The 13,594-nt window shown below is 47.8% G+C and overlaps 1 protein-coding gene across 5 annotated transcripts in view; it reads left to right on the top strand.

The window, feature by feature from the left end:
- The window catches only part of Tead1 (TEA domain transcription factor 1), a 226,140-nt gene that overhangs the window by 175,325 nt on the left and 37,221 nt on the right, over positions 1-13,594 (top strand). For 4 of the 5 annotated variants that reach the window (XM_055627360.1, XM_055627361.1, XM_055627362.1 and 1 more), the window contains 4 exons: positions 2,944-3,078; positions 4,328-4,374; positions 5,156-5,217; positions 6,715-6,839. In XM_055627360.1, coding sequence (XP_055483335.1) covers positions 2,944-3,078; positions 4,328-4,374; positions 5,156-5,217; positions 6,715-6,839 — 369 coding nt within the window. Of the gene's footprint in view, positions 1-2,181; positions 2,229-2,943; positions 3,079-4,327; positions 4,375-5,155; positions 5,218-6,714; positions 6,840-13,594 lie in introns of those variants that run through there. The other variant, XM_055627359.1, reaches the window with a different exon arrangement.

Here is a 13,594-nt window from a genome sequence, read left to right as displayed (position 1 = left end):
TGTCACATGACTTGCCCTCCATGGGGCAGGAGGCCAGGCACTTGACTTACTCCCAAGAAGGCATTGGGTGCTGTGGAAATCACAGAAAACAACAAATCTCTCCTCTTGCCTTCAGACTTTGCTTTTATTTATGATACCTTCTAGCCGGAGTGGCTCATAATCACTAAATAGATGAATTAGAGCTTCCTTACAGGCTATGAGGGGTAAACAGCAAAGCCAGGTTTGTTTGTTTTTCCTTCCCCCTCCCACGCTGACTGATAGGAGAATGTAGCTGGTGAGATGGCTCAGCAGGTAAAGGGACTTGCCGCCAAGCCTCTTGATCTGAGTTCAAGCCCAGGGTCTCACACTGGATGTAGAGAACCGACCAACTCCACGGTGGGCACATACGTACTAATAAATGTATAAAAAGCTTTTTAAGGAGACTGTTAATCCTTCATGGATATTTTGAAGAACTTCTGAACATACCTGGCAAAGAGAAATGTTTCAAGCAGGTTTGTGTATCAATATGTCCTGGAGATTCAAGGAACTATTTTTTCTCTGGACCTGGGCTTTGGTTTCCTAAATCGTGCCACTAAAATGCAGCAATCATATTCCACACTGGGGCAGGTACAGTCACCTCTCTCCCTAGCATCTCATAAACACAAGGCCTCACAGGTCTCTTGAGAGGTTGCATGACTCTCTCAAGGAACAGGGCCAGGTCCTAAAGCGATTTTATAGTTCTTCAGAATTCACAGCGCCGGACAGACAAAAGGTCTGGGCTTCTCTTTAACAAACTACCCCATTCTGGGCCCCAAAGAAGATGTGAAGCGTGGCAAGGCACCTGTGGCCATTCCTCTGCCATTTCCTCAGTCTCAGCAAATTGCCTGGAGAGCTTTTATAATCTCTCACCAGGGTTGAGTGGCTCCAGGGCTGGAGTCCAGTGTGATGGGCTCAAAGAAAAAACTAGGCAATGTGTTTTGGTGTTGGGCATTTTTTTACTGTGAGTACAGCCATGCTTACTGAGATTCCCTTCAGAGGAAGCCATCAGTTGACTAGCACTGACACCTGTGTGTGCTGGGGTCAGCTCTGCTTTAGCATGCATATGAGTGTTCCCAGTCTATAATAAAATTCCACCTCTGCGTTGATGCACACACTCACACACACACAAAACTCACGTACATGTGAGCATGCATAAAATCTTTTGGAACCATTTAAATTTTACTTGCGTCAACTTCAGGTTTAGACAGGCTTTGGGTTAGAGGTTTTGACTGGCTAGCCAATAAAGCCTGGCTTGAAAGCATGCCAGCTGGTGATGAGATAGTAAGCATCATTCCTAGTCACCCTAGGCCGTTGTAGTAGGGATCAGCAAGCAAGCTTCCCAGGCCTTCACCATGTCCTTGATGCAGGTATATGAGAAGTGTTCACAGGATTCGGGTGCAGCCTGGAGAGCTGGCTCGGGGCTTACTCGCTCTCGAGTACAAAGCACGGAAATGTAAAAATCCATGTTTAGCTCCTCCTCCCTCTCCTTCTACTCCCCCCTCTCATTACTCTTTCTCTCAAAATGTTTGTAATAAAATATTTTTATTCTTTGAGGCTCTGTCTCTCCATACGAGCTTTTAGAAATGTCCTCCTGGTGTTCCTGGTATAGTGGGGCAAAGTGCTGTCCACACTTTGGAGGATTGAATGCATTCTTGTCAGAAGCTTCCAGAATTGTTTTCTACTTTGTTTGTTTTTCCGATTTCTCCTGACCTTCCTTTGGCCACCTGTTCGTGTCTCACCTTTGGTTAGCTGTGCGAATGGGGAAGCTGCCTCCTGGCTGGCGCTTTGAGTGACCTCTCAGCCACTGTCCCTCACCATAAACTCTGTTGGCAGCTGTGTGGAAGGTAGCAGCACAGTGCTGGTGTCACTAGTTTCGGCTCCCATGGCCGCTGGGTTCTGAGTATAGACCCTCACCCATGGGGCCTGCCACACACACAAGGCCTGACCGTTGCCCCATCTCTAATGGGGACACCACATAGCCACACAGCCAGGGAGCTTCGTGGTCAGTTCTGCCAATGCCGGTCCTTAGACGGCTATCTGGATGGCATACTCTTAAAGTATAAAAAAATGGCCATATTCACACACACACTTTTATGGCACACGAATGTCGTGTTTATAAGTATTTTTTAACTAAAGAAGAAAAGTAACCCTGCCTTTGTACATGATCCTTTTAACAAACTGTTTATTGTTGTATCCAGGTAACAAGCATGGTAAGTATATTCTCCTAACTGAGTATTCTGTATTTTAGCTGTGCTTGGCAGACTTTTTTTTTTGTTTTGTTTTGTTTTTTTTGGCTAGCTTTATGTTACTAGTCTTGGCTTTCTAGAAAATATCCATTCAGGAAAGGGAAAAGTGCAGTAGCCCCCACACTCTGACCTTTGTAAAGGAACCATAGCCTTAGCCCCATAGCATGTGCCCTGACAGCATGCTGCTTGGCTGCCTTCCTACCTGTCTGCTGCTTCTGAGCTGCCCCCTACAGATGTTTGCCAGGGTTCCTGGGCCCTGCATGACCCCAGCAGGGCCTGCCACAATGACAGCAGGCACCCAAATAGTGCTCCCTGTGTTCTCTAGATGGCCCTGCCCCTGCTGGTAACTGAAAGCAGGGTCACCCCCAGCCCTGACGTGATAAGTCGTTGAGAATTCTCCTGGAAGTACAAACAATGAATACATTGTTTGGCTTCCTACCTACTGGAAAATGGATTAAGGGTTTAAAACCCAACCTTGCCACTAGGTGTTGCTTGCTAGCAGCTTGCTAGTAAGCCAGTCACAGCCTCCCCGCCATGTTGATTTCCCTCTCTGTGCATGTGTGCTTTCTTGGCCCCTGTGTGGCTCTGTATTTTAGTCTTTGTGCTTGTGGCTGCACTGTTAACCCACATGGTAGCCATGTGTTCTGTATTAAGTCAGTGTGTCACTGTCATCTTCAAGGATCAGACTGCCAAGGACAAGGCCTTGCAGCACATGGCTGCCATGTCATCAGCCCAGATCGTCTCAGCTACTGCCATCCACAACAAGCTGGGGCTGCCTGGAATTCCACGCCCCACCTTCCCAGGGGCACCGGGGGTAAGTAAGGACCAGAATCCAGGCATGATGGCCACCATGAGTGTGATGGGACAGCCCCTCAGAAGGCTGATTTGGGAGGCTTGGAAGTTTGAAATCCTGCTTGGTCTACATAGCCAGTTCAAGGCCAGCCAGGGTGACTTGAATCAGCTCTGTCTATGACAAGAATGAAAGGGGACTGAGGATGTGGCTTAGTAGTAGAGCACTTGCCTGCCAGGAATTGTCCCTTGGGACAATCCATGATATCACAAAATGAAAGTTCGGTAGATAAGTAGATAGGTGGATGGATGGATGGATGAATAAATAGATAGTTGATAGGTGAATAGCTAGAATGAAAGAGATGATGGATGGATAGATAGGCAGATGATTATTGATATAGATGATAGGCATAGGTGGATAAGATAGAAGGGGAGAGAGATGGAGCTAGAAAGAAAAGGGGAGAAGGAAAGGAAGGGGTGGGAAGGAAGAAAATAAGAAAAGAAAAAAGAGAAATAAGAGGAAAATAGTAAAATTTAAAGACATGAAGTGTCTTGATTCTGGTGCCCTATTTAGTTGGAACCTGCCTCTTTTACTCTTTTTCCTGGTTCTTGCTCTCTGTCCCTGTATGCTCTGGGTTACTTTATAGCAACCATACCTCACAGGGCAAACTACTCCTTTTAATATTTTCATTTGACAGCTCCCAAAGACTGAGAAGCTATCTATCATATCATGTGTCACCCCAGAGCGATCTTCAATAGTCTTAGTGTCATAACCATTTTGCAGATGAAAAAGCTGAGGTTGCTCAGTAATGAGATGCTATTAAACGTGGCTTGGTCTTTCAGATAAGTAGTGATGTCAAGATTCTGCCGAAGTCCTTACGTATGCTCCCAGCAGAAATGAGTGCCTTTGCTTCTCCAAGCTCTGGCTTCTGTGTCTCAGAGTCCATGTGTTGCTCTTTTGGAGCTTGGGGTATGCAGGAAACTCTTGGAGGTAGTGGGAAGACCTGCCCTGCTGAAAAAAATGGAATTCTTCTATATTGCCTCTTGGTTAGGAGAATTTTCAGGACACGGTAGATAAAAGGAAGCTCCTGGGTTAGCAGAATTCGGGTAGGCTACACAACACTGATCACACCCGAACCCCAGGAAGATGATTCTGAAGCTTGTGGGTGTGGGTAATCTCGTGTTCTTCAGCAGGACCTTATAATTTGGACATATCCCAAACTGTACTTTGATGAGAACTCAAGACCCTGAAGCCTTTGCCTCTTGCCTTTCAGTTCTGGCCTGGAATGATACAGACAGGACAGCCAGGATCCTCACAAGAGTAAGTCTGTGAAGGGCCCAGACAACAGAGGCTAGACAGCCCACCCTGCGGGAGGTTCTCCTGTATTAAGCATTCTCAGGGCTTACTGGAGGAAAGACAGTCAAATGGAAGTCTGCCTCTCCGTATGTCCCAATGTTCCAGGACATTAAAGGGGCCGCCTTTGAGAGTTAGCAAGGGTATAAATTTCTTTCTGCCACCTGCAGTATTATCAGACACAGCTGGAAACTTGAATTAGGTCCCTTATCTTTATGGCTTAGGCTGCATCACCAGCATCTGTCTCATCTGAGAGGGGACAGCAAAGACATTATCTTTTTCCATTGTGGCTGTCCTCGTGGTAGGAGTACCTGATAGAAAATCCCAGAGACCCCTTGAATCCAGGGAGCAAGCTCAGCCCACAAGAGCCAAGCACAGTTTGGGGATAAAGCAGAACAGAAATTTTCTTTGTATATATTTGACCTAGTGGTTTGGAAAAGGGAGACCCCGACTCATGGCCTCCTAAACCCTCCCTGGGCCGTGACAGCTGACCTTGGTCTGTGTGCAGATGAAAAGTATGCTCCACGCGTATCTGCTACCCTGTGGGGAAGCCAGCGTGACCCGGGGCCAGCTTATTCCACCACATTGTTGTCAGTGTTTGGACCTCTGCAAGGAATGGGCATCCCGCTGCAGTCAGGGAGCAGGCAAAGAGGGTGATGGGCGAGTCCTAATATAGGCCAAGACTAGGCCTGGGCAGTAACCACTACTGCTTCCTTCATTTTGACTCTCACCAACCGTTTGTCCCCAGCGTCAAGCCCTTTGTGCAGCAGGCCTACCCCATCCAGCCAGCAGTCACAGCCCCCATTCCAGGTGAGTTTTCCTGCTCCTCTGCTGAGGGACAGCGCAGCCACTTTTATCACAGGAGTGCAGAGATTTTGGTCTTAGCCACCAGCCACCTCTCTTCTTTTCTCTAAGGATGGGCCCTATTTTGAAGCTGAGAAAAGTCCCAGATATCTCCCATCAGGCCTGGGCTCCCTTCACTCAAGAAAGAGTTCCTTCTCCTAGAGAGATGGCTCAGTGGTTAAGAACCCCGATTGCCATTGTATAGTACCTGGGTCCATTTCCTAGTACCCGCATGGTTGCTCACAAACGTTTGTTAATCCAGTTCCAGGGGATACAGTGCCCACATGGAACACATATATGCAAGCAAAACACTTAGGTGATAAAAATAAGGAAATAAAAATAAGTTTAAAAGCAGCCCTTTCTTCTGAGAGCTCTTCTTACGGGACTGTCAGGAAACAGGAAGCCTGGCCACTTTCACTTAAGACACTGGGCCCCACTTAGAAGGGGAAGTTGTTGTGGTCACTCTCTTCAGAAGCTGCCAGATCATGGAATTGAGTCAGGCACAGATAACTTGAGCTTTACTAGGTTGTGAATTCCAGCTCCCTGTTTGTTCCCTTCTGTAAAGAAGGGTTTACATGGAAGGTTGTAGCAGAATCTGGCTGGCCCTTCTGGCTCCCCTTCTCTTGAGCCCTCTCATGCAAATGTACATAGAGTATACTCAGCTGAACTTCTTGACACAGTGTATAATCCTTGATCTACCCTTTCAGTGTTCATGGTCAGAATGCATTGGCTTGTTGCCCTCTGTTTCCATGGAGTATCCTGAGGGAATGAATGTTCTATAGGGCTGGTGAGGACAGTCTTGAGATAGAAGAAGAGCCAAGAGAAGCAGTGTACTATGGGTCCTGGCTGCGTGGGATGCCTTCACAGGTGTTTCCTTAGATACTTCTGCCATTCTTAGCAAGGGGGCTTGCTTTCCAGCCAGCCCCCTTTACCCAGGATTAGCCATCTATGTTAGTTGCTGTGACAGAGTATCTATACAAGCAACCAAAAAGAAAAATGTTTTGCTTGCATTCACAGTGTGAGGGGGTATAGTCCATCTTGTCCATGAGTCATAATGAGGCAGCTGGTCCCATTTATCCGCTGGCAGAAAGTGTAGATGAAGGCTGATGCTCAGCTTCCTTCTTTATGTTGTTCTGGGCCCTAGCTGTGGGGTGGTGCTGTGCACATCCTCTTCTTCAATTAAACCTTTATAGATCCTTGACTGTGATGAGACTAGATTTAATCAAGCTGACAATGGATGGCAACCATTGCAGTGTCCTCCTGCCGCAGCTCCTTAACCTTAGCTGAAGCTGGCCACACAATAGCTTCGTACAGTCTGCCTAGCTGGCCGCTGTCTGTAAAAGCCTCAGCCAGAGTGTCACCCTGCCTGAGTGCCACCAGTGGAGGAAATTGTTCTTTCTTGCTACGTCTTCTGCATTCAGAACTCTGTCCCGTTGAGGGTAAAGGTGACAATTCTTATTTCAGGGTTTGAGCCTACGTCAGCCCCAGCTCCCTCGGTCCCTGCCTGGCAGGGCCGTTCCATTGGCACAACCAAGCTTCGCCTGGTGGAATTTTCAGCCTTCCTTGAACAGCAGAGAGACCCAGACTCGGTGAGTATGCTAGACAGGGGCGGCTAATGGGAGGTGCTTCCATGTTCATTTCTTGACAGTCCCTCGCTGACCCCTTCCCTAATGCCTGTATGAAATGTCCTGATGTGGAGAAGCCAGGAAGCCCTTCTTCACCAGGGAGAAGGACACTTTTGGCAGGTATCTCCAGCTTGAGAGGTGGGTGTTTATTGCTGTGTGGACCACAAGCTCCAGAGAGTACCTTGGCTGCAAGGCAGCCCCTTGCCTCGCTGATGTCTTGCATATTTATGTTAGGTAGCGTTTATTGAGCCTTCTTGTGTGGCTGATGAGATTTGGACACCATTAGATAAATGAGGACCCTGAATTAGAAACTTCTTCAGTCATGTAGTTAATATCTGCTGGGGTAAAGATTCGTCCTAACACACTAAAGGCTAAATAGTTAGCCATCTCAATATCTGTCATTTTTAAGGCCCCCCCCCCCCGCCCCACAAAACAAAAAGCAAGTTATCTTCTTCAGAAGTAATGGTGGTACTTTGATAGCTGCTATCGACTGCGATGCCTTGTAGTGTTTAAATTCCAGAAACACAGGCATCTGGGCTCCATTTGTCATTTTCTTCTTTTCCTTCCCCGCCCACTCCATCTTGTGCGCATCATCCCATGCATATGCGAGCCGCCCTTCTTCCCCACCCCAGAAGCCTGTACCCTTTGTTCACGCCCACTCCTTGGCTGTGAGTGTGAGGGTTGCATCTGTGTGTGGGTGAGCCCCAGGCAGCAATTGAAGCAATCATGAGTTAGCGTTTGGCATCCTCACCAATTTCTGTCTACACTCGGTATCACCAGGCACTGACCTCTGCAGGGGCCATGTTGTGTATATGGGTTCAAGGTTCACTGTGGGCTTTTGCTATCATCTGTTATCAAGAGAAAGAATCTGAAGCTGGGCATGGTGACACCCACAGAGGCAGGTGGACCTCTTTCAGTTTGAGGCCAGCCTGGTATATATATATATAGTAATGAGTTCTAGGAATGAAACCCTGTAGAGACGAGGGGTGGGAGGGAGGAGGATGCAGACAGAGGTGAGCACACACAGTTTGTCCTAAGTGAAGAATATCCTGAGCATTAGAGGTGACCTTCAAGCTTCTGCGTGCAGAGGTGCGCAAGGAAGAGACAGTGTACCCTCAAAGTACACGTGGGGCCTCTGACACACACCTGTCGCTCTGAGGGCTGGCAGAAAATAGGGCTGCGATGAAGTAGCGTGAGTAACAGAAACTGAAGCTCTTGAGACCAGAGTAGGGACGAAGCTGCCTGCTCGGCTCTTCCTTGCCCACTGGCTGGAGGCTGTCCAGGAAAAGCGGCCTGCTGCACTAATCCACATGGGCGGGCTGTTCTGATAACAATGGATATCACCGCCTCCTTCCCCGTATCTTGTGTTTATCTCGGAGTGCTTTGGTCATTGACTCTATCATTCTGTCCCCACAGCACCCTTTCAGGTAAGTTCTGTTTTCCCAGCTTTGCAGAGAAGAAAACTGAGGCCAGGCACACCTGGTGACGTAAGGTATACAGTTAGCAAACAGCGGAACCTCACTGCTTCATCCCCTCTCATCACCGCTATAAACCACCCCAGTGCTGAAGGACCCCTGAGCTGCCTGGGTGGTCCTGAATAGCTCTGAGATGAGCCAGTCTCTCCCTTTGTACACCGATTGCTGATGTTTGAAATATGCTGGATCAAACGCACATCAGGTTTCATGACCATGGTCCCTCAGCGTGGGCAGATTATTCCAAAAGCTTCAGATGCTCGATTCCCTTATAGCTTACACACACCCTCCCCTGTACTTTAAATCATAGAGTACTTGCATATAAGTAGCTTTCTACACCACTGTTCGGGGAATGTAGATGGTACCCATAGACTGAGGTCCCAGCCGGAATAAAAAGGAAGTATACTGAGGGCCAGCTAAATGTAGTATGCCAGAGGCCTCTAAGAAAAATGTGTAAAGACTGTCTTTCCTCACAGTTGAAAGTTGCTTGCTCTTCATTTGCTGCTCCTGCAGAGAACTTGCCCAGCTGCAACTCCAGCTGCATGGAAATCTGATGCCCTTTTCTGTCCTCCAAAGCATGTGCACTCAAAAACACATACACAGAGAAACCTAATGAAGACTAAAATATTTTTTTAAAATAAAAGTTACTTGATCTTTAGTTTAAAAATGTCTAGTTTCAAGCTCAGTGGGAGAGGGCTTATTTTGTATGTGTGTGCAAGGCCCTGGGTTCTACCCACAGCACCTCCACAATTAAAATGCATAGTTTCAGACAGTGAAAACGCTTTCTAAGGTACCTCGATGTTTCTGACTTGGGATGTGACGGTTAATGATATCAGAGTTCACTAGCCACACTGATTTTGCAGTTAAAGGTACACAGGTGAATGTCTTGGGGCTGGCTCAGTCTGTAGACTACTTACCTAATGTGCATGAAGCCCTGGGTTTGATTGGCAGCAACACGGAACTGGAACATGATGGTGCGTGCCTGTGATCTCAGCATCTGGGATGTGGAGACAGGAGGATCAGGACTTTACAGTCATCCTTGGATCCATAATGAATTGTAAGCCAGCCTGAGCTGCATGTGTAGAGGGCTGAAAATTGGGTATCATTCATTTTAGTGGAAACATGAGGCCCAAAGCGTGCTTTTTGTACTGCAGGAGAAAAGTGGTAATTGACTCCTTGAAGCGAAAGGGAATTAACAAAATTATGTGAAGCATCTAACAACATCTCAAGCACCAGCCTTTGCAGTGACCTCACTAGGCAAACGGCCTGAGTGTTGCTTCAGGACTAAGATTAGGCTGAGAAATTTGAAACATGTGGGTGGTTTCCTTGGCTATTGCGACTCCCGAGACACATTAATTTCATTGTAGTTTTGTTCTAAGATAGAAACATTAAGGTCATTTAAAATACTCAGCTGGTGTATTTAAAAACATTTGGAAATACTTAGTTAAACTTTAACATGAAACCATTAAACGCATTAATTTGATAAGGAAACCAGCAAAGTGGCCAATAATTCAAGGACTTTAACCAAATTAAATGTTGCAGTTGGAGTCTCTAGATCTTTGCTCCCTGTCGGCCTCAGGTGTATGTCTTCCGTTTCTTTGCAGCACTGTAGGCTTATTTAAATAATGAGGTGGTAATGTACCCTCAGTGGGGACATGACCCTGAGCTGAAGAGTACTTTCTGCTCTTGCAGAAAGGACTGGAGCTCAGTTCACAGCCACCGCACCAGGCAGCTCACCAGGGGGCCTGTGGACACCTGCGCTCATGTGCACAACCCACTCAGACACACTGCATACACTAATGAAGTAAGATAAATCCCAAAGAATATTCCCAGGACAGGAGGGCCAAAAAGAAATGAAGCAGCCAGGCACAGTGCTGGGGAGCTAATTTACTCTGTGGCTTGACACTGAAGTCGGTCACTACCTCTTCCTGAATAAGAAAGAGGCTTGAAGGGGATTGTGTCTCAGGTAGCTTTGAACCCTGGGCTTCTGTACCATGTTTGCTTAGCTGTGTAAAAGCCTAGGACCTAGCCTGCCTCCCTGGTACAGGGCTGCACACTCAGTACCAGCCTTTCTTGAAACCCTGCTGGCTCACCACATGACGCTTGTCATCACTGAGGACTTCTCAGTTTTGCCACAGTCACATGGACAGTGTTAGTTCCAGGAGCAGTTACGGCCAGTGCTTCTTGAACCTTTTCCGTGTGCCAACACTATACGTTAGCTTATTTAATTCTTATGAAGTGGTTTGTCTAATGTTGGGCTGTCAACTGATACGCGAAATGGGATTCATATCCGGGTCAGATGACTGAGTCCTGAGATTGTGACCAAAGGGCTGTCTGGTCCGTTTATGTCTGAGTGAGTCTGTGTTGATGGCCCAAGGCTGTGAGGAGCTAATGGAAGAATAATAGATGGGTGCACGCCCCCTGCTGGTGCCGTCGTGACCCGTGTGCAGCAGATGGCAGCGCTTCCCCAAGTTGGTGGTTGTTTATGTTGGTAGAAAACCAGCAAGGCAGTCCCTCTGTTACCTTTGGCTCCACTAGAAGCTAAGAGAAAAACAGCAGAGGGTGAAGAGAAGAAGGAAGAACCTAAAAAACAAAGACTGTTTTAGAAAGTGGCTGGGAATGCCTGAAAATACACTTTCTACATGTTTTCAGTGTTGTGCACCAAAGGGCCTAAAGTGTGAAGTGCCAGAGCCTGCACGGGGCGGGCAGTTGAAAGGACCAGTCCTGTAATCAGCATTGGGGTTTGGGGCTGTCTAGAGGAAATGTTAGCAACTGCTTCCTTATATACACAAAATGTCATAGTAGGAAGCTGTGGTGTCCTCTGTGGTTGTGTGCCTGGTAAAGCCTGGGAGGTTCCTCAGCCCCTGCCCCCAACCCACTCCTGGGACAAGGGACGTTCCTTCTGTGGTGTGTTGCTCCTCTACTCACCCACAGCACACCCTCTCCCTCTCCCTCTCCCATGGTGCCAGCTTCTGTTTTTGCTGCCCACTGGTCTGAATGCCAGAGGAGCAGAGCTGAGAGCAGGAAGGGAGGATATGCAGGGTTGCTTAGGTTGAGAGTTGTATTAGAGAAGGGGGCCCTGAGAGAGGGGATGAAGCATGGTCCAGGTCTGTGCTGTGTGCTGGATCACCCTTGACCAGGTTAGACCATCCTGAGCTTGCCTTTGTGGGTGCCTGCATGGCAGTGATCACTAGCATGCATTTAAATACGCCATCAGCACTGTGCGAGCATTTTTCCTCTGAAGCGTGAGCTCCCCAGGAGAAACACTGGGTAGCACCAGCCCCTCTCAGTGGATGGAGAGCTGTACCAGCATTCCTGGGGTCTCTTTTTTTACATACATCCCAGCGTTCTGTGACACCAGAGAAGCAAAGACTGTCCTTACCTGAACTCTCCTGCCTCCGTCTAATGATACCTGTGTCTCATACAAAGATAGGATACCTGTATGGGCCTCAGTTTCCAGGCTTTGATGTGAGCATAGTAGGGTCTCTTGAGTAGCTGACTGTCTTAATTACATTTTGATGCTGTGTTTAGGCAAATCAAACAGTGCCAAATGTGCTCTGACCTGGTCTTAAAATGATATATTGGACAATAGGGCCATATGGTGGGTAGTGGGGGGAAAAAACCTTGGGGATTAGCCAGCTGCAAGAGGCAACAGCTATCTGGAATGGCTGAACGTGCTGATGGAATGTAGAAGAGCATAGAATAGAAGAGGAAGCTCTAATACATCATCATCCTCAAACTAACCAATATGTTGACACTGGTATTGGGACACCTGACCTCAGAGAGTTTATGTATTGTTAGAAGCAGTTCATAGATGAATGGATGGTTGGAAGGGTTGGCCATTTGAGCTTTGAATCAAAAGACAATTGCTTGAGGCATTTTAGGGAAAGTTCAAGCAATAAATTACTAACATCTAGGGAGGTTTCTGGGTGGGAAAGTGCCCTTCCAGATATGGTGCTTTTCAGTGAGAGAATGACATTGACCTCAAATTGGGAAAGAAAGAGGATCAGGATGGGTAGGTCACAAAGGTGCACTGAGGACTCTGGGAAAGTCCACTTCTGTTGGATGGAAGAATTGCTGCATGGTGGCCTAGGCTAGAGATCCTGCAGTGCCTGGCTTCTGCTACTTATCTCTGAGAGCCTGGAAGAGTCTGGAGCCTAGGACCCTGGGCTGTGCTGTGAGTCAGCAGCCCTCCTTGCCCAAGGGAGCACAAGTTCTCAGCTGCAGGAGATCATGGCCTTTCATTGATGTTCCACAGATGGGCCCTCAGATGACCTGATTCCTTCCAGTAAAGTGGTTGGTCCAACATAGGCCCAAAGATGATTTAATTTTCTTATCTTTATAGCTTCTTTCAAAGGCTTAAATCCCCAGATCCAGGAAAATTCCTTTGTCAGAACACATTTCTGACGTTTGTTAGTTCGGGAAATGTCATCAGAGCAAATAAAAGGAAATCAGCATCTAGGAACCTTTGTGTGAGAGGAGGGTGGAGGGTTAAGGGTGGGGTGTGGGCTGGGAGGAGAGTTTAGATTCTAGATTGCTAAGCGTCCTTGCTTCTGGCCTCGGTGGCTGTGCAGGGAACTGTCCGTTGGTGAAGCTTCTGGGCTGCGGGCTGTGGAGGGGCTGCCAGGGCAGTTACTGTGTCTCAAGGGGTGTGGCCGGCTGGGCAGATCTCTTTTAGATTCTGTAGCAGCTCTGTTTTTCACTTGACCTTCACACTGACCCCCCTGGAGGTGACCCAGCTGGCTGTGTCATCCTGTGTTCCGATGACACAGCCCAGAAAGGCTGATAAGCTACGTGCTTCAGGTCACACAGCTCACACATAGCAAATCCTACCTGGGCATTCTTAGCATCCCTAACACACTCCAGTACATGGTCTCTGAGTACATTTGACCCCCCAGGCCTTGAAGGGGTGCTGCAACTTGGTGTGGTCTTCCTAGAGGACCTGAGAGATAGGGTGACATTCGAGGCTCTTCATGATGGCGGGTGCAGCGCAGTCCCTCAGAACTTGGTATTCTGAATGATGCTGAGTTGTCCCACAGCCAGCACACTGCTTCCCATAGCTGCAGCCTGTCTGCTGGGTGGTTTATGTTCTCTGAGCTGGTCTGGGAACTCACCCTCTTTCTTCATTAGCCTTTGGGGAAAAGGCAATTGAAAGCATCTGGAAATGCAGGTTTTATAGACATTTCACAGAGGCCCAGCCAGGCTCCATCTGCTTTCCTTGTCGGGTCAGCTTCCCTCCCGCTTGTC

The sequence above is a fragment of the Psammomys obesus genome, unplaced genomic scaffold, assembly GCF_907164565.1.
Source record: "Psammomys obesus unplaced genomic scaffold, mPsaObe1.curated_primary_1811, whole genome shotgun sequence".
Lineage (NCBI taxonomy): Eukaryota > Metazoa > Chordata > Mammalia > Rodentia > Muridae > Psammomys > Psammomys obesus.
This window is presented reverse-complemented; position numbering and strand designations above follow the sequence as displayed.